This window comes from Hibiscus syriacus, unplaced genomic scaffold, assembly GCF_006381635.1.
Source record: "Hibiscus syriacus cultivar Baekdansim isolate YM2019G1 unplaced genomic scaffold, ASM638163v2 tig00111317_pilon, whole genome shotgun sequence".
Lineage (NCBI taxonomy): Eukaryota > Viridiplantae > Streptophyta > Magnoliopsida > Malvales > Malvaceae > Hibiscus > Hibiscus syriacus.
In genome coordinates, this window is record NW_024063057.1 from 172,484 (window position 1) to 194,835 (window position 22,352).

At 35.2% G+C, this 22,352-nt stretch overlaps 1 protein-coding gene across 1 annotated transcript; it reads left to right on the forward strand.

Annotated features, from left to right (window-relative positions):
* The first annotated feature begins 10,957 nt into the window (after window positions 1-10,957).
* Window positions 10,958-15,426, forward strand: LOC120158491 (WD repeat-containing protein 44-like). Its single transcript, XM_039169312.1, has 8 exons — window positions 10,958-11,199; window positions 11,561-12,830; window positions 12,917-13,007; window positions 13,148-13,305; window positions 13,391-13,442; window positions 14,127-14,206; window positions 14,307-14,400; window positions 14,762-15,426. The coding sequence occupies exons 2-8, from the start codon at window positions 11,649-11,651 to the stop codon at window positions 15,358-15,360; spliced, it is 2,256 nt and encodes a 751-aa protein (XP_039025243.1). The 5' UTR covers window positions 10,958-11,199; window positions 11,561-11,648; the 3' UTR covers window positions 15,361-15,426.
* Window positions 15,427-22,352: the final 6,926 nt, after the last annotated feature.

Here is a 22,352-nt window from a genome sequence, read left to right on the forward strand (position 1 = left end):
CTATCTTATCAGAGAAAATGTAAAGTTTATTTATAAAACCGACAATGAAGATGTTGAATGATTTATTGCTTACATTAGTGTTTCGCAAGAAGATGATGTTACATTGCATGTTGTTGAACCTAGAAGTAGTGAAGTTGGGCCAATAGCGGGTAGTAATCAACTAAGTTCTTCAACCCCAGTTTATGGTGCTCACAATGTACAACGTTGTTATCAACCTCAAAATTTAATGGTTCCACCACAATTTCATCACCAAGAAAATTTTGTTTCACCACATTTCCAATATCAAACACAATATCAAAAACAATCTCAAAACCCGCAACCTTTTCCTAATCCAAATCTCAATCAACTTTCAGCACCAAATTCCAGTTTTTGTATTGACCAGTTAGACGATTATGAGCCAATAGAAAAAATTGTGAGTACTAGTCAGTATTCGAATTTTGATCTTGGTCAATACCCGATCTTTGATCTTGGTCAATACTCGGATTTTGATGATGTTTCAGAAGAAGAAACAGACCCTGCGTGTAATGATTTTGATATTGGTCAATACCCGAATTTTGATGATGAAACAACCGTTGCCGAGGAAGATATTATTGATAATAATGAGGAGGAAGTTACGACTGTGAATGAACATGTTGAATATCCATTCTGTAATTCATATAACCCGGAATAAGAAAAAGAAGAAGAAATCCCCGAAGAAAAGAAAAAGAAGAAAATGCCACGGGAGTATAACTGAAATATGCCAGAATTACTTCAGATACCGGAAGAAGAGTTGGTAAAGATAGCAGTTGATTGTTACAAAAAAGTTATTCGTATCAAGAAAGATGATTTTTTTGATACAAAGGAAGAATTGAAGATGGCTTTGTATACGAAATGTGTGGAAGATGGTTATCAACAAAAAATTAACAAATCAAGCAAAGATCGTTTCGAAACAAAGTGTATGATTGACGAAAATTGTACGTGGCGTATGATTGCAAAGAGGATAAAAGATTGCGAAATGTTTAACGTTAGGACTTTTATTGATAAACATACATGTTCAAGAACCTAAGTTTTTCCTCACCATAGACAGGCAAACAAAAAGGTGTTGGGTGGTTTTCTGGCTGAGTTAATGTTTTTGAATGGCAGGGTATATCGGGGACATGAAATTATGACTGACATGAATGCTCGATTCAAGATTAGTATCTCATATTCTCAAGCTTGGAGAGCCAAATGTTATGCCTTGGAATTGTTGAGGGGGTCACCAGAAGAATCGTTTGCCCAACTGTCAGCTTATTGCCACAATTTAAAGCTGAAAAATCCTGGGTCGGTAACTCATATCAAAACAGATAGAGATGGACGCTTTTAGTTGCTGTTTATCGCCATTGGTGTTGCGGTTAGTAAATCAATCTAATTTTGTTGACTCATTTTTGTTAGTTACATGCATTTCACATTTAAATGATTATATTTCTTGTGTATATTATTTTGTAGATTCGTTCGTTTATTACTTGCATGCGCCCAGTTATTATAGTTGACGGAGCACATTTGAAAGGTCGATACCTTGGAGTAAATTTATTAGCAGTAGTCATGGATGCTAACAATGGGATATTGCCAATAGCTTACCAGGTTGGCAAATCTGAAACCTCTGATTCATGTGCATGGTTTATGGGGCATCTTAGGGATTGCATAGGTCCTATTAGCAATCTGACAATCATATCTGATAGGGCAAACTCAATTGACAACGCTGTTAGAATGTGTTTCCCAGATGCTTTTCATGGACTTTGTGGTATTCATTTGTATAGAAATCTAAAATCAAGGTCTGCTGGTATAAAAAAGCACAAATGGACATACTGGAAGGCTGTAAAAGCTTCTCGGGAAGTGGATTTCAATAAGCATATAAACTGTTTAAGACGTGTTTTGCCTCAGTGTGCTCAAACACTAGAAGATGTCGGGTTTGAAAGATGGTCAAGAGTACATCAAGTTGGAGCAAGATATGGTTTCATGACGTCTAATAGTGCAGAATCAATCAACGCTCTAAGTCGTCATTCCCGGAAATTACCCATTACTATGTTAATGGAGTTTTTTCGAGCCTCTATTCAACAGTGGTACTACAAGAAAAGAAACATGCATGTATTATTTCTTTAAATTTGTAACTTATCATATATTTTACTAAGTATTATTTATTTAAATTTACAAGAACATTGGAACGTCGTGTTACACCATGGACTGAAAAAAAGATAACGAAACGTGTTGTGAAGTCAACGTCATGGAGAGTTGAACCATGTTCAAACACTTTGTTTAAAGTATTGGATAATAACTTAAATGGGCTTGTCGATCTAAATGCAAAGACGTGTAGTTGTATAAAATGTCAAACATCTCGTTATCTGTGTGGCCATGTTATAAAAGTTGCTCTTCATCTAAACCAAGATGATTCAAGCGCATTAGCTATGGATTGCTACACTATAGAAGTATATCGATAGACTTATGCTGAGATTGTCTACTTTATTCCACATCCTTCTGAGTGGGACATACCAGATGACTTACAAACAGTTTTGCCACCAGTCATGGACAACAGGCTACCTGGCCGACAAAAAAATCACGATCGTATACCGTCTAAGGGTGAAGAGAAGAGGATATCGACATGTAGTCGGTGCAAGGAAAGTGGTCATACAAGGTTAACCTGTGGATCACCAGTGCCATCACAATCATCTTTTTCTTTACCGAAATATGTATCCTCATCAAAATCCAAAGCTCATATGGTGCCAAGCAAAAGGAAATCAAAATCGCAATCAAAATCAAAATCCCAATCACAACCGGCTTCACCTTTTGGGACTTATTAACTTAAGTGATTTTTAAATGCAAACGTTGTATTATGTGTATTTTATGTGTGAATGCATACATTTCAGTTAGACATTCATTAGTAACTTGAGTTTGAACATTGCTATGATATGTTCAGTTGTTATCACTTATTAGATTTTTTGTTGCGATTGTTGTGAAAGTCAAATTTACAGCACGAAAGTCAAATTCACGTTGCGATTGTTGCGAAAGTCAAATTTGAAACGCGAAATCGCAACGCGAAGTTGACTTTCGCGTTGTGAATTTGGCTTTCACGTTGCGAATTTGACTTTCGCATTGAGAATTTGACTTTCGCGTTGCGGATTTGACTTTTGCGTTGCGAAAGCGTACCTTCAACAGGTCTTTTTTGCCTTAAACATAATGCAGATTGAAATTTAAAACAACAAATCAACTTTTACAAATCAATTAAACAAGCAAAAAATAAGAATTATTAACACATCAATTAAACAAATCAACTTTTACAAATCAATTAAACAAGCAAAAAATAATTCTTATTTCCTCATCAATTAAACAAATCAACTTTAAAAATCAACTTTTACAATTACATCAATTTCACGCAGCTCACTTCAGGATCAGGATTAACCTGCAGAAACCAAACATTTGCTCAAACAACACTTTCTACACATCTAAAACCAACAAACAACAAATTATCTAGGTACTTAACCAAACATTTTCAAACCAACAAAGAGTATATATGTTAACAACACTTGCTCAAACTTACCAATTTGTGTTGTTTATGCACATTTTCAGCACGCGGATGCAGGTAGGCAGCGTCTCGCATATATCGCTTTAGCCATAAAATACCAAAACCACAAGCCTACTGTACCTCTATCTCCATCTGTAGGAGGTAGAAACTGTTTACTTCATGTCTTCAAACGTTCCAAACACATGCATACGAGAGGACCACAATCCCCTCTGGCTCTCTGCGTTTGTTGTGGCGCGGTCTCATCTATGATCATTGTAACTTTGAACTTCTTTGGCTTCTTGTTTCCAGAATTAGTCCAATAATCAATCGCATCCAAGTATTTAGCCAAATGAGCGCTCCATCCCTTACAAATAATATCTCTCAAATCAGACAATGGTATGTAATTCAACATGCTTTCATATATCATTGTCTTCAGGGATGGGAGCTGAAGCTCGACGAAAAGCCAATGACGACATTCCAAAACAGGGATAAACACTTGCAATCATAAATAATAATTCAATTGCGCACATCAAATTTTTATTTATGAACACCTTTAAAATATTCAAAAATAAATACTAACCTTATCGACCTCCCACCACGCAGGATAAAGTTTAGCTTTTCCATTACCCAACACATATGAAGAGTCTCTCTGATCCTTCAAGTGAGTTACGTGAAAAGACGTCGGCATAATAGTCAATCACATATTTTTTATTTTCTTCAATTTTCTTATTATTAGAAGACGTGTGACACCCATGCATTAATATGCTATTTTATAAAAAAATACATATATTAGTTAATTTCATAAATTAAAAAAAATTAATCAAAATGCAATATAAGAATAATATAAGACTTACCCCCCGTCGAAATAGCCATTGTCTTCAACCCCTAATAACACACCCCACCAAGACCGATCAAGAAACAAATGCATATCATCGTCGAGTTTGTATACGTCAGCGTAACACCCCTGGCTCCGCTCATGTAGATAAAAATTAACTATGGTCTTAGCCCAAAGGGTATTATCCAGAATTGTGTCCGGTAGTGTTCTCCTCTCCACTTCAGATACCGGAATGGTACTGACCGGTAACTCATACGAAATCCAACTCTCATCCATCATGTCGGGCATGTGAACGGTGGGAGGGACCTCTTGAACGGTGGGAGGGGCCTCTTGAAGGATGATAGGGGCCTCTTGAACAATATGAGAGGCCTCTTGAACGATGATAGGTGCTTCAGGCTTCTTCTTACGGAGTCTTGGCAATATTGGGGTGAACGGAGACGTAATGACACGTGCACGATGTCTGATGCGTAAACCCTGTCGTGCAAGAAAAACCCGACGTAAAGCATCTACCTTATCGGGCCGCTAAAAATAAATTAATACATAAATAAGTAAATAAACAAATAAATAATGCCGAAAAAAGGTTATTTACATTTTTAGTATAGTATTAAACAAATTTACCTCATTGCGTAGAGTATGAACCTCATTCTGCAACGATGCAAGAATCTCACATAGAGCGGCTACCTCATCACGTAAAGTAGATACCTCACCACGTAAAACACCATTATCATCGCGTAAAACCTTTACCTAACCACGTAAAGACCTTACCTCATCACGCCATGCACCATTGTCTTCACGTAAAGTATCGACCTCATCACGCAAAGCATTGACCTCATCACGTAACTCCCCTAACTCATCTCGTGGAGGTGGAGAACATGGAGATAAATGTCATGACATCTTTGCCGGTCGCCTATCATGAGGTGATGGTGGAAAAGAGGCTCGATGATGTGATTGAATAGGTGATGGCTCTCGTTGTGGAGGTGTATAATCGGCTCAATCAGGTGATGGCTCTGGGTGAGGTGATGACTCTCGAAGTGGGGGTTGCTCATCATCCGTGCCATGAAAAAAATGCTTACTAGCTTACCACCAATCAGTGGCAAGCTCAGCCTTTGTGGGTGTCAGCCTCTGTAATGGATAGTTGGCCTCCTAACAATATAAAGCTCAAACAAAGTTAAACGTCTACTAGTAATAACTTGTTTATATATAGTAGTATTTGTGTTAACTTACATCATTCATCATCGTATATGGTAGTAACTCTTCCCAATCCAACAATCGGATCCTCCTCCAAGAAATAGCCCTAGGAATATCATTTGAATTTTTAATTGCAATGTTCGCATACTGGGAAAAGCCTCAAATATCCAAATCTACAAACAATATAATAAACAAACATTAGTAATTGTTAAATAATTAATTATAATTTTGGAAACATTATATATAAATTCTTACCTTAAAGGCTCAAATAAAGTCTGCCAAAATGTATTTGGAACCATGGCCACGCAAACTTTTTCGGTCCTCAAAGGCATACGATAACTTTTTCCAGGTAGCTTTCCATAGATATGAACCCCACGAAAACAGTTCCATGCATTTGGGTCCTCTACGAATAATACTAGGTCCTCATAAATAGGTTGTCTGGCATCTTTTCCTAAAAAGCCGGCATACAAAAGTAATAAATGACATACTCGAACAACATCGAGGTCATCCATCCGAGTAAAACCATATTTAACAAATAATCTCTTCAAGTCGTCGACGTGTAAACTTGGCTTCGCCTTTGCCAGCTCAGGAAAAACCTGAGATAACCATGATGGGCGGGAGATATGACTAGTGTACCGACCTACATCATCGTGTCCGAAGCGTAGACCCATGATTAAGCAAAACTACTCCCGCCCAAAACAAGTATACGCCGGAGGAAAATGAAAACATATCTCTTCATCACCACGTTGTATCCTCTCGGGTAGATCGTTAGTCATGGTCTGAAGAAACAAATGGGTCAACATAGCATCTCCACCCGGATATTGTACTTTCAGCCATGTCCCGAAGAAAGTATCCTCAAACAATTTTCTTTGTATAGGTGTAAGCGTCGACGCAATTGTAGTGGCTAGGCTTAATTTATTCCTTAAGGTCAATGAAGCCGAAAAAAAAAATTCTACAAAAACAATAAACATGCCAAGTTAGATATACCAAAAACTATAAATTATACACTATAAACAGACATGTTATTAAACAGTGAAAACAAGCCAAATATGTTTCAAACTTGCACGGTATTCACCCAAGTAATTATTCTATCATAGTTCACAAAATGCATCATATAACATTGTGAAGTTAGTATTTTTCTTTGTTTTTTGGTTGAAGTAATGCAATTCATTCAAGTTTCAATTTGCAGAAGAATAATAGTTTCTGAAACTTAAAATCGCAACGCGATTTCGCGTTGCGATTTTCATTTTCGTGTTGCGAATTTAAGTTTCAAATAGTCTTCTGCAAATTGAAACTTGAATGAATTGCATTACTTCAACCAAAAGACAAAACAAAGACAAATACTAACTTCATAGGGTTAAAGACTAAACAATTTAGCAGTATTGACAGCAACCGAATGAATTTACTAAGCAATCTAAGTGAAATAGTTAATCTATTACTGAAATTACCAGTAAATTTATCATCAATTTAAATATAAAAAATTTAATAATAATATAAAAATTTAAAAATAAAAATAATTAAAAAACTAACCCTCGGTGGTTGATTTTCCATTTCTGACCGTGAATAGTTGTGAGGGTGGCTCTGAGAGATGGAGATAGACGGATTTCGCCGGAGATGGAGACGGATATCGCCGTAAAGAGTGAGAGATAGAGATGAGACTGAGTTGTGATTTAGGGTTTTAGGTTATGATTTACGATTATACTGTTTACATTTGTGTTACGAAATAAATATTGTGTTTCAAATTCGAAAATAAAATTCGCGTTGCGAAAATAAACGCGCTTTGCGAATTTGACTTCTGTGTTGTGAATTTGACTTATGTGTTGCGAATTTGGAAAATCGCAATGTGATTTACATATTCACGTTGCGAATTTGGAAACTGAGTTGCAAAATTAGAGTTCGCGTTGCGAATTTATTGGTCATTTTCGCAAATCCAAAAAAAGTTGGTTAAAATCGTATATTATAAGGCATTTTTTGTCACTGAAGTTATTTTCTCTAATTTATAAAAACATAATTAATATATTATTTTAAATTGGCTTATATAACAAAGAAGTACCTAAAGTATATTATCATTTTCATTTAAGTACCTAAAGTATTTGTTTGTCAAAATAAGTACCTAAAGTTATCTTTTTGGTTAAAATAGGTACCTAAAGTATTTTTTGATCAAAATAGGTACCTAAAGTACTCAATTTTATTAATCTAAGTACCTAAAGTACTCAATTTTTTTAATCTAAGTACCTATAATCCTATTTACTTAATGCCACATGCAGTGATATACCTAGGCGGGACTGGTGGAGGTGGTCACCCTCTCTAAAAAATTAAATTACCATATATTTTAGATATATATGTATTTTTTATTGAAAATTTATTTTCGCTCTCCCTAAAATTTTTATAAGTCCAAGTTCATCTTTCCAAACATAAAATCTTGCGTCCGTCCCACATGTCAACTTTCTTAGAAATAAGATGAAAAAGTTTGAATAGTTTTGGTACCTATTTTGATATAGAATACTTTAGGTATCTATTTTAACCAAAGAGATAATTTTAGGTACTTATTTTGACACAAAAATAATTTAGATACTTAAATAAAAAGGAATATATACTTTAGGTACTTATTTGTGATATAAGCCTTTTAAATTTAATAAAGTAGAACCCATTAAGTGGTGTCTGTGGTTAAAGAGATTTTTGTTATCCTTTGAAGCCCTAGGTTCGAGTAGCTGCACCTGCAGGGTGTACGTGCGTTGTTAATGACTAAATAAGATTATGAATATATATTATCTTGTAATCACCCTAAACTATTAAAAATAATAATAAAATAACATATAATGCAATAGTTTTCTTTAAATAAACTAAGATTTAATTGCACATAAGATATATCATATCATAATTTGAAGATTGATATAAAATATTTTAAAGTTTAAGGATCAATTTATAATAGAAGTTATAGTTTAGGGATTAAAATAAAATATTTTAAATTTTAAGAACCAATTTAAAATAAATATCATAGTTTAAGGACATCACATACAATTATCTCATTAATTAAATATAGACTTAATACAAAAATAAGTACTTGAATTTTACCTCGAAAAACGTTTTGGTGTCTAACGAAAGTTTCGTTAAAAATTGGTATTTAACGTTTTCTCAGTTACACTTTTAGATACCTACCATTGTATTTTTTAATAATAAAAATATCATTTTTAAATTAAAAACTAAAAAAATTAATTTATTTATAAAAAGCTAAAAATTTTATTGAAATTATAAAAAAATTCTAAAAAACTAAAATATCTCATTTCAACCCTGTTACCAACCGTCGCCAGCCACTTCAGCCACCACCATCATCATCAAACGATCATCCACCCATCATCGACCACCCATTGATCAATCTTTTCCCTTACCCTTACCCTTACTAAAATCCCCTAAATCTCTAAAATCCCCAATACTCAAATCCCTAACCTTTTAAAATCTTAATTTCCATGATGGAATGCCAGAGGAGCACCAACGAAGCTACAACGAGGATGTATTTTGAGCAGAATTGCACGGTGGTTTGAATGGTGGTGGCGGTGTGGCTTACGGATATCGGGATTAGCTGAAATCGACAAAAACAATGATGATGACTTAAAATATGACGAACCTTTAAACGCTTCTCTACAGAAAACAGTGACAACTTAAGAAGAAATGTCAATGGGGTTTGATAGGGGTTGACATCGGTGTTAATGAAGGTGCGATGACGGTTACGGATCACCGATCAACAATCATAGAAGGGGGAAAGGAGAATAGGGTTATTGTACGCCGGAGAACTATTGGGTCTAAGCCCCTAAAACTCCACTGAAAACATTAAACACCTAATTTTAATAAAAAATATTTAAACACTAAAATATTTTTCGACTAAAATATTTTTCGAAATAAAGTTTAAACACTTATTTTGTATTAAACCTTAAATATATTTATAATACTTAAGCCGATTATAATCTCCAAACACTTATGTGGCGTTTGGTTCGCAGGAATCCCTTGGAATTAGGGGGAATTGGAATCCAATTCCACCACTTTCCCATGTTTGGTTCAAGTTTTCAAAGGGAATTGGAATCCTTCATGACTTCAACTTTCCATCAAATGAGGGAAAGTGAATTCCATCCATTCTATAATGGAATTCAATTCCCTTTTTGGAGGGAATTGAAATTTGATCATACTACCCTCATCAATCTTTTGGTAACTTATTCATATATTGAATAAAAATATTTTCTTATTATTTCGGGTCGGGTTTCTAATTCATATATTCGGGTCGGGTCGGGTGAAACTTTATTTTGGTAAGGTCGGGTCGTTTTTTTAAGTGTGATATTCGGGTCGGGTCGAGTTAAAAATACCCGACCTGAAAATATATATAATTTTACCTTATATATTTAGAAATAATTACAATAATACCCCTCTATATATAATTTTTTCAATTAAGTCACTGTTTTTATTGAATAAAAAATACTTTTTTATTATTTCATGTCGGGTCGGATTTCTAATTTATATATTCGGGTCGGGTCAGATGAAACTTTATTTTGGTCGGGTCGATTTTTTTTAAGTTTGATATTCGGGTCGGGTCGGGTTTAGGGTGAAAAATACCCGACCCGGCCAAAAAAATATATAATTTTACCTTATATATTTAGGAATAATTACAATAATACTTCTCTATATATAATATTTTTTCAATTAAGTCACTGTTTTATTGAATAAAAATATTTTTTTATTATTTCGGGTCGGGTTTCTAATTCATATATTCGGGTTGGGTCGGGTGAAACTTTATTTTGGTCGGGTCGGGTCTCGGATGGAGGTTCCCTTGTTCTCGGGTTGGTCGGGTGGACCAAAAACCCGACCCAACCTGACCCATGACTACCCCTAATTGGGATGATTTTAACTTATGATGTTTATTAGCATGATTTTTATAATTTATTGAAATGAATAATTAATCAATAAAATTAAAATTTAATATTTTTTAAAATTTTATAATATATTACTACATGTAATTTATAAAACAAACTAAAATTAAGCAAAAAAAAAAGAAGGGTAATCCTGTCATTTTATATTACTGAAATCAAATTCATCTGACATGTCTGCGAATCAAACAGAATATAGAATTGAATTCTAATTCAATTGCCAACCAAACAGAATATAGAATTGGATTTCAATTCTTGACAGATTCTAATTCCTGACAGATTTTAATTCATTCACATATTTCAATTTCCTTGTAAACATTTCAACGAACCAAACACCATCTTAATACCTTGAAATTACCTGCTCTGAAAATATCAATCAAATTAAATTTAAGTTTTAAGGGATTAAGAAGGTTAATTACTTTGAAATAAAAAAAGAGTTTTAAAAAAAAGGCTGTGTAAGTAGTACGGGAAGGACAACAAGGCAGGAAAACACAACTTGCCTCTCCAAATCTTGTTTCTCGGGCCATAGTCCACACGTCTTCACTCCTTTCGAGATTTCCCTTTGTTTTTTTTTTTTCACCTCAACTTTTTCTACTTAACTACTTTCCATTTAGTTTTTGTTGTTTTGTTTTTATAATCTTTGTTCTCTTTCTGATTCTCTAATCTCCATGGGAATTGGGAAGGTGATGATGAGATATGATGAATAAGTCGTATCTTGGGCTCGACGGACTTTTCAACGAAAATTCCAGGTGCCCATATCGTTACCCGTTATATCACTTATTTACTACCTACCTTTTGTTATACGTTTTTTTTTTCAGGAAAAAGAAACGCAATCTTATTTATCTGTTCATCGGAGTTTGTTGTTTTATCTTTTGCTTATTTTCTTATAGCTTTACATATCTTGGCACTGATCCGTTTGTTAACAATTGCTTTTGAGATTTGGGTTTTGGTTTAAAGCTGTTCAACGTTATATCATCTTATTAGTTATGGGGGGGTTTAGTTGGGATCTGTGTTTATGGGTATTAGTGTGGTAGTTCTGAATATGAAATAAATATTTTTGCCTTTTATCTCTGGGTTTTTGATGTTCTGTTTCTCACGTTATCCTTATAGGGGATTTAGAACATTACCCAGGGTTTCTTGTGAGAAGACAATTTAGGTCGAAGGGTGAGTTTTCATGGGTTGAACTGAAGAGTTAATAATGATGGGGAGTTTAAGTGAAGAGGAAGATCAATTTTTTGACACCCGTGAAGATGTTACCTCTGTATCTGAGTCAGGATCTGATTGCCCGGAGAATTCTGATTCTGAGTATTCCACATCCATCAACTCGATGCCGGCTAATTTTGGATTTGAAATTTGGAATAAAAACCTCAGTAGCATTCGTGAACGACGTGATAAATTCCTGAAATGGGCGGGTTTAAGTGTAGATCAGACTGTCAGGGAAGATCCCTCTAACTTGTGTCGTGATGAGATTGAAGTAGAGACTGATAGAATTATGGGGAAGAGTGGAGCTGTCTTAGGACCATCAAGCTCTGATAATAGTTTTTCTTCCAGTCAGTCTTCCATGTCTTGTTCATCAAGTGATGCCAGGGAGTTGTTAGATGCGGCATTGGATGATAATCTTGTGTGTAGGATTAAGAATTTGGATGATGGGACAGAGTTCATTGTGGATGAATTCAGTCAGGATGGAATGCTCAGGAAACTGCGGGAAGTAGGGTCTAATCATTTGCTTACGGTTGATGAATTCGAAAGGATGCTTGACTTATCCCCTGTAGTTCAACAAGAAATGCGACAGGAAGTCAAAGGTGTTTCTGATTTAGGGCCAGAAATAAAGCAGGGGAAAAAGGGATGGCTTAGACGGTTAGGTGCTTTTGCTTGCATCATTGATAGGCAGGTAGGATCTGATGGTAAGATATCCAATGATTGTCATTCAAGTGCAGAGACTAGGATTCAAATGGTTCGAGTTAGATCATACAAGAAGCAGTCAAAGGAGTTCTCAGCTCTTTACAAGGGCCAAGAGATCCAAGCCCATGAAGGGTCAATCTTAACAATGAAGTTTAGCCCTGATGGTCAGTACCTTGCAAGCGCTGGTGAAGATGGTGTTGTGCGTGTGTGGCAGGTTTTCGAGTCTGAACGATCAGGGAGTTCTGACATTCACGATGTCGATCCTTCATGTGTCTACTTCACAGTGAATGACTTTTCTGAATTGGTTCCTCTTAACGTGGACAGAGAGAAAAATGACAAATCAAAGAGAGTGAAGAAAATTCCAGATTCAACTTATGTCATTTTCCCTCAGAAGGTTTTTCGAATTTTAGATAAACCTATCCATGAGTTCCGTGGGCATTGTGGGGAGGTCCTTGACCTCTCTTGGTCAAAGAATAAGGTCAGTAATTGCTATCTAGGTTGAAACAACTTGCTGTCACTTGCTAGAATTTATTTGGTTTGTAATTAAGATTTATTTAATGCCAGCATTTTATATCATCCTCTGTTGATAAGACAGTTCGCTTGTGGCAAGTTGGATATGATGAATGTCAAAAAGTATTTGCCCACAATAATTATGGTAATGTAGTTGAATCCATACTCGAGTTTTATCATATCTTATTTTTGGTTATATAAATGTCTATTAAGGTAAGCAATCATCTTTGGCAGTGTGATTTATACCATTATAATTGTTATTGTTCTTATTGTACTGTGATACAGTAACATGCATTCAATTTAATCCAGTGGATGATGATTACTTCATAAGTGGTTCCATAGATGGGAAAGTGCGCATCTGGGAAATTCCAGGTGGTCAAGTTGCTGATTGGACTGATGTGACAGATATTGTTACCGCTGTTTGTTATCGTCCTGACGGAAAGGTTCAGTGGAAGTTTTCTTAACCATGCTATTTTGCAATCAACTTTTAGGATTTTGGGTTCTTTAATTCTCTTATTCTATCTGCAGGGTGCAGTTATTGGTTCTATGAATGGAAATTGTCGCTTTTATGATGCTTCAGGTATATCTTTAGTTTACCAGTACCCTTTATGAAAAATCAGTTGATTGTTCAACATCTCCGATACTGCTATTCTGGGTTCTGGAAACTTTTACTCTTTATCTAGCTGTCACTTGGACAAATCATACTCTTCCTAAATTTGACCATTTTTAATACGTTGAAGCAGAATGTTGACAGGATATCAGTCAGAATTTTTTTTGGCTGAAGGAAATTAAAAACTTCAAAAAAATTTCTTTTCTGTTAAACAATCTATGTATCAGAAACTTGTAAGTTTGGAGGCCTGCAGAGATCAAGAGGAAATGAAAAAGATTATCTGCTGCCTGCTAATATCACTTGATTTAATTTTTGGTGAAAGAGTTGGCCTTCTGGTAAAATTGTATCATCCAAGTTGTAAATAAATAACTTGGGTTTACTTTTGCAGTATGAAGGGGGATGTCGGTGAACATCCCTTTTGGAATTCCTTCTATGTACTTTCTGTGGAACCTTCTTGTTTCATATTTGTAACTTCCATCTTCTTTAAGCTGAATATTTTTGTACTTATGATTGACAACATGGTAGTTTTGACCGGTAATTTGCATGTTTTATCTCATCCAAATATCTTGTGCTCTCTAACAAACCTATTATAGATGCTTTTTTGGAGGTTAATTTGTTTGGGAAATACTAACTGGTATTATTTACGTGAATCAGATAACCATCTGCAACTTAATGCTCAAATATGTTTACGCAGTAAGAAGAAATCAGCGTGCAGTAGGATAACTGGATTTCAGGTATGATGATTACCATCTGTTTTCTTCAATCTGCTTTTGAAATATACATCCTTAACCAAGATTACAAGCATTCGAAAATTAATAAAGAGATTATGTGTAGTTTGCACCAGGGGACCCATATAAATTAATGGTTACTTCTGCTGATTCACAAGTTCGAATCCTCCATGATGTTGATGTGGTCTACAAATTTCGAGGTTGGTAGTTATTTGCCTGATTTAATTGGTATGTTAATGATGCATTGAGATGGAAAATAAGTGTTGCAAGTAGGAGATAAAAGTAAAAATTTATCAAAGTTTGAACAACCAAAATTGGAGTTTTTGAAGGAAATTTTCTCAAACTCTTATCATATGAAGATTCTTTTCCCCTTTTGGGTCTGGAGGTGAATGGAAAGTGGAGGCATACAAAGACATACATGTTTTATCGGTTGGGAGGTGTGGGGAATAAAAAGAACGATTTAATACATGTTTTAATACATTGTTTCCTTACCAAAATGGATAAGAAATTAATACATAAAATTTGGGTGTTTCGGTTCACTTGGCTATATGTTATCTGCAGGTCTGCGGAATGCAGGGAGCCAGATATCTGCTTCATTTACCTCAGATGGAATTCGAATTGTTTCAGCAAGTGAAGATTCTAATGTCTATGTGTGGAACAATGTTATCCAGGATGGACCAGTTCCCCAATCAAAAAACAATTGGTCTTGTGAAAGCTTTTTCTCAAATAATGCATCAGTAGCCGTACCTTGGCGTGGGATGACATCTATAAACTCTATTTTCTCTAATATGGCAGGAAGTGTGCCATCACCCAAAGTTTCTTCTAGCACACGGACATTTAATGGGAATACTGGGGTATTACATTCTGAGTTGAGCGAGAGCTCTCAACACAAATTACCATTCTCCTCTTCTGAACGTTTTTCTATGGGCCATGGATTTTTCTCCGAATCTTTGCCCAAGGGTACTGCAACCTGGCCAGAGGAACAGCTCCCCCCTCCAAACTCCTTAGTTGTATCATCTGCAATGTGTAAATCTCAGTACAAGTTGCTTAAGATATCTTGTCTGAGTGCATCTCATTCTTGGGGCCTTGTAATTGTAACAGCTGGTTGGGATGGACGGATCAGGTCATTTCAAAATTATGGATTACCAATTCACCATTAGCTTTATTGAGACAATTTCAAAATTTTGCCGTGTTTGGTTTTAGCAAAACAAGAATGATGTCACAGATACTGAAGCTTTCGCTGTCCAGATTTGTGGGGCTAAATTTATGCTTGGTTGATTTCCAATTCGTGCATCACCGTGGTACCAGTGGTATTGAACCGACATACATGAGTATGAGCAGCAGATCTGGATATCAAGGTGATACTTTTCCTTTTACCGGCCAACTAAGGTTGTCAGGCCTGTTACATTGGAATTAAATCTTAGTTATATTCAACATTCTTCTCCATAGTTTTTGAAGGGGGAAAGCTCGATCAGACTGAATTATTTTTCTTAACAAGAGTTAGGCTGGCCTCTTGGTATTTAGCAAAGAATAAGGATGTTTCTATTCCTAAGGACTCCTTAATTTCTGATCCTTCTATAGGGGATTCTTACTCGTCCTACAATTTCTTGAAGTCTTCCATAACCCCTTGGTTACCTCCCCCTACGGGTTTCATCAAGTTGAATGTGGATGCAGCAATTAGTTGTGATTGGGAAAAATCAGGTCTGGGTGGTCTTATGAGGGATCATTCTGGTGCAATCCTTGGTTCTTTTCAGGAACCGGATGGTTTTGGACCTCCAACATTGAAGGAACTTAAAGCTATCCAAAGGGGTATCTCTTTCTTTACCTCTGTCCTAGGGAGGGTTAAAGATAGGTTGATCATAGAGAGTGATAGCAGAGTTGCAGTAGACTGGATCAATAAGGTTGTCTCATGTCCAGCTGTTTATGGTTTCATTGTTAGAGATATTGTTGAGTGTCTTTAAACTGTCGGGGGTTGTTAGATGGATTGCAAGGACAACTAATATGGATGTCGATGCTCTAGCAAAGGCTGGTATAGGTTGATTATTATGTTGTTGACTTCTATAGTTCGGTTTTAAGGCTCAAGAATTGTTGTAAGGGTTCTACTTAGATTTTTCTTTCCAAGGTTGTAATTCTTATTTTCTTCAATGAAATTATAAGGTACTCTTTTCCTCCTTCCGATTATTAAGAAGCTTCTTTATAAGCTCTATTAATCAAGAAAGAGGTTTTTAAAGAGACCTTCAAATCTTATAAAAAAAAAAACATTCTCTTGTACCTTAGTTGAACCGGATGTCTGAAAATGGCCAGTTGGATTTTATTGGATATTATTCTTTAATTTGTATAGTGAATATCCACATTACGTGGTCATACCAATTGATTGGTCCCATTTGAAGTTGTCTATATTGCTATACAACTGGAGATGTTTTGATGGGGTCTTTCAGGGGGACGACTCATCGGCCAGAGCGCGCGAGAGGAGTAGATCTATAGCTGGTGGACAGGAACTACATCCGAAAAAACCGGTGGGGTTAGTTTGCTTTCATGATTTGTTGGGAAGTTGAATAATACTTGCAGTCGCAATGCATTAACAAACTTTAGACCATACCGACAGCTGCTTGCATTTGTCAAATCATTGTTGTCTATTTCGATATTCCACTGATGTGCTACATTTGGATTGCTGTTCTTATGTCATTAAGCCAAGCTACGTCTTCTGTCTTCAACCTGTGAGAGGTATTTGGTCTGAAAAACATGGAAACTTCTGCTGTGCAGCGCCTAAAAAATAATTAAAAAAAGGCGTGACCGGTTATATTATATCATTTAATCAGAAATATTATTAAATACAATAACATATTAGGTAGCGTTTATATAATGTAATAGGTAGCGTTTATATAATAAAATAAAGATTTGATCGAAAATATTTTCAAATACAATAACATATTAGGTAGCGTTTATATAATATAATAGGTAGCGTTTATATTGATTTATTTTATAAGTAAACCAGTATATTTATATCGGTAACATTATAAATTTATCTTTTACATTATAATTATCGGTTTTGATGTTTTTTGGATCGATACAATTTGAAATATATCGACACTTTATGCGTGCATCTCGTTGGACATTTATTTTGAAAAAAAAATATCGACATAAACTTAAAAAGCGTCGATACATTATTTAGATCTATTTTCTCATAAAATCGGTATATTTCTATCGGGTATATTATAAATTTACATATTACATTGTAATTATGGGTTTTGATGTTTTTGGGATCGATGTTTTTGGGATCGATAGTTTTAATAAATGTATCGACACTTTATGTGTGTACCCGTTTGGCATTCATTATGAACAAAATGTATCGACACAAATTTAACAAGTGTCGATACTTTATGTTGACCTATTTTCTCATAAAATCGATATATTTATACCGGTTACACTGTAAATTTACATATTACATTATAATTATCGGTTTCAATTTTATTGGGATCGATACTTTTAATAAATGTATCGACACTTTATGCGTGCACCTCATTTGGGCATTCATTTTGGACAATAAGTATCGACACAAATTGCACAAGTGTTGATACATTATGTTGACTTGTTTTCTAATTAATCAGTATATTTATACCGGTTACATTATTAATTTACATATTACATTATAATTATTGGTTTCGATGTTTTTTGGGTTGATACTTTTAGAAAATGTATCGACACATATTTAGATAGTTATTGTACATACCTAAATATGTCATGCGAATTTAATGTTGTACCCACCTTTCAACTACTACTATCAATACCACATCCTATTGAAAGCACGACTGAAACATGTTCAATGAACATTTACTTACATCTCCATTAACTTCGGAACCACTGAACTTGCAGAACAAAATTTTTGTCATGGATCATACTGATGCAGACAATGTTAAGCCAATCGAGGAATGCCATGAAGTACATAATGTTATAAATCTGACAGACTGGTTGGTCAGCTCTTCTCTTCACGTGATCAAACTTGATACTTTTATAAGGGATTCGCATGGGAACATGGGTTTAGTGCACGTAAGGGAACAACACGACTTGACGTGGAAGGGAATGTGAAGATACAATAATTTTGTTGTTTCAAAGAAGGGTTTTGAGTATCAAAAGTCAATACTGTTGATCGTCAATGTGCTCATACGCCAGTCACAAGAACAGGATGCAAGGCTAGAGTCGTAGTTACAACAACAAATACAAACGATCACTGGGTTCTAAGTAAGTCTTATCAGAAACATAATCATGCATTGTGCACACCTGCTATGACACCATTTATGCGTTCTAATAGAGTTGTAAGTAAGACTGATATCGATGAGGCAACAACATTGAAAGAGGTCGGTGTTGGCACGTCACAAGTAATGAACTATTTAACGCAGCAGGCATGGGGCTATCATAATGTTGGATTTACATATAAAGACATCTACAATGCACTTCAAAGAGGTAAAACAAAGGAAATCGTCGATAGGGATGTGAATGCGCTTATTACTTAATTTGATTATAAGAAACATGATGATCCCGAGTTTTTTTATGACATACTCGGTAGACGAATCAGGGGCATTGCATAATCTTATTTGGTCGGATTCTACATCAAGATCAGATTACACATGCTTTGGTGATGTAATTGTGTTTAACACAACGTACAAAGATAATTTGTATGGTCTACCAATTATGTCTGTTGTCGGTGTTAATCATCACCATAATACAATTGTGTTTGCCACTGCCATAATCGCTGACAAGACGTCCCAATCTTTCGAGTGGGTGCTACAGAATTTTTAGAAGCCATGATGAATAAATCGCCTATTTCAGTTGTCACCGATGGGGATAGGGTAATGCAGAGGCTGTCAAATATGTTATCCCTTATGCTAAGCACAGATTATGTTCTTGGCATCTTTCTTGCAATGCACAAGCTAACATTGGTGACCCAAAATTTACAACAGCATTCTCAAAATGCATGGCTTCCTGGTGGACAACCGATGAATTTGATATTCAATGGCGTTCGGTTGTTTCAGAATTCAATATCGAAAAGCATCTATGGGTGATTGAGAATGGAAATACTCGGCACTTATGGCCACAAGCATATCTAACCGGTCATTTCTTTATCAATATTCGCTCAACACAAAGGTGCGAGTCTATGAATGTTTCACTAGCGATTGCACTGAAACACAAGAAGACATATTTAGATGTTGTTCGTGCAATTGAAGATGAAATTAGTAGAATGCGCATGAACGAGGTGAAAGTGGATTACTTAAGTTCCCAGACGAAGGCCTTCCAGATCACAAAACTGGTCGACCTTGAAAGCCATGCTGCTGAGATTTTTACCCGCAAATCTTTTCTTGCGTTCCAAGATGAACTTCAACAGGAGACATTGTATCAGATTGAGGAAGAGATTCAGTCATTATCAGATAAATGTCAACATTATATTTTGACAAAGTACAAAGAAAAAAACAGGACATTTGAAATTAGTTTTGATTCTCGTACGAAAACCCTAATTTGCTCCTGCAAAAAATTTGAGACCGTTGGACTTTCGTGTCGCTATCAACTTCACATTTTGAAGCATTTGGATTACACATATTTGCTCGGGACTTTGATTCAAAGTAGGTGGACTAAGGATGCGAAGGCTTCTACACCCAGTTATGTTGACTTGAATGTGCCTCTAGAAGTGATGCAAATGGAAAGGTTCGCTACTCTACGTTCAACGTCAAGTAGGTTATGCTACATTGCATCAAAGACAGACGCATCTTTCAAAACCGCATGAGATGAGATGAAAAGACTAATAGAAGAATTTGAAAACTCTTTTGGTTTGAATGATTCAGTCAACCAGAGCAGTGTAGTAAACAACGTTCGCGACCCTCAACGAAAACAATGCAAGATAAAAGAAGTACCGAAGAATAAGGTCGAGAAGAAAATTAGGCGATGTGGGTACTGCAACGGTGAGAGACATAACAAACTAACATGTCCTCAAGTCAAGCTCAGTTTGAATACAAGCACACATCCTACATTAACTGATTTTTTCGAAGACGGAATGAAATGACCATTTAGTCCCGCACGTGATGACAACGATCTCCATATATCGTAAGTATCAACATGACTCCTATTGTGTATAAGAAACATGTACAACAACCTATTTCTAACCTTTCTCATCTCATACATAATTACATTCATATACAAAATTATGAATCGTATGTAAAACTATAAATCTTATACAAAATTAACCCTACATTAACAAAATTTCCTCTCTTAGTCTATTTTGATTGTGGCTTACGAGACCGTTTAATATTTCATGAGCATCATCACATAAATTCCAAACAATTTGTAAACTATAGTCTCCCACAATCATGATCAGAATCAATTATGTAACTGGGATTATCCAGGTTAATCATGTTGACTGCATAGCCAATAAAACCTGGGGGTCCAAATGGTAAGCTAGGAATTGGTAAGGTAAGCATCCTTTGAGGGTTTAGGGTTTAGAGCCCTCCAACATAAGAGGTGCATGATTGAACATTATGTATAATAGTTGTATTCAGTTGTTGAAGAATTGTTCTTAATTTTATATAAGGATAGTTGTTATGATATACGTTCACGTTTCGGGACCAATTAGTTAGATGCGTTCAGTAACCTATATCCTCGAGGCAGAGCACAAGAAATCTGACACTTAAAGATTTACCAAGAGCGGTAGCTTTTTCTCTGAATGAAGACCGAACCTAGAATCAACTTTGTAATTATGCCTATCATACTGAAGAGAACCTGCTGAAAAATAAGATTTACACACAACTGCAAACATTTTAAACGCTAAACCCAATTCTTCACATGGAAAATTATACAATAGAAATGTCAGGATTTCCCATAAAATGATTGAAATCTCTGTTGCATAAGTTTTCATGTGAGTAGTTGGGTTTATGGTTTAAAATGCTTGCAGTTGTGTGCAAATCCTATTATTCAGCAGATTCTCTTCAGCATGATAGGCATAATTGCAAAGTTGATTCTAGGTTCGGTCTTCATGCATAGCAAAAGCTACCGCTCTTGGTAACTCTTTAAGTGCCAGATTTATTGTGCTCTACCTCGAGGATATAGGCTACTGCACGCATCTAACTAATTGGTCCCGAAACGTGAACGTATATCATAACAACTATCCTTATATAAAATTAAGAACAATTCTTCAATAACTGAATACAAATATTATATGTAATGTTCAATCATGAACTCCTTATGTTGGAGGGCTTTAAACCCTAAATCCTCAAATAATATTTACCTTACCAATTCCTAGCTTACCATTTGGACCCTGCAAGGGGTTTTATTGGCTATGCTATCAACATGATTATGAGCTTCCTTTATCCTTTCGCATTCAGTCAGACTGTAGAGATTTGAATCAATTAAATTAGATTAAATACTTTAATCCAATTACCATTTCAAGAACAATTACATGAATACATTGATACTTACTGGTCGCTTTCGATTTTCTTCAATATTGATACGCTAAGGCTCCATATGAAGGTCATCATCTTCGCTAACAATTATTAAACTTTCAACCTATAACTATTCACAAATAACAAACTTTAAAACCTAACACCTCTTTCTGAAGACTTTCTAAAAAATTAGGGTTTCGACAACATACCTATCGAACACAAGAAGGAAAATAAAGTGTTCAATCTGGAAATCACTACCATAATATCGATAAATTTACATGAATAATTGATCGTAACTGTTATGAACGCTGGTATTCGTCAGAGTGGAAGAGAATATAATTGCCTTTAGGGTTTGTCGATTTAGGGTTTATATAGTGTTACAAATAAATAATGAAGGAAAAAACACATTATTTAAACAATATCGACACAAATTTAAAAGTGTCGATACATTATGTTGACCTATTCTCTCATAAAATTGGTATATTTATACCGGTTACATTGTAAATTTACCTATTACGTTATAATTATCAGTTTCGATATTTTTGGGATCGATACAATTTCAAATGTATCGACACTTTGTTCCTGCACCCCGTTTGACATTCATTTTGGACAAAATGTATCGACACAAATCTAAAACGTGTCGATATATTATGTTCACCTATTTTCTTATAAAACCGGTAAATTTATACCGGTTACATTGTAAATTTACCTATTACATTATAATTATC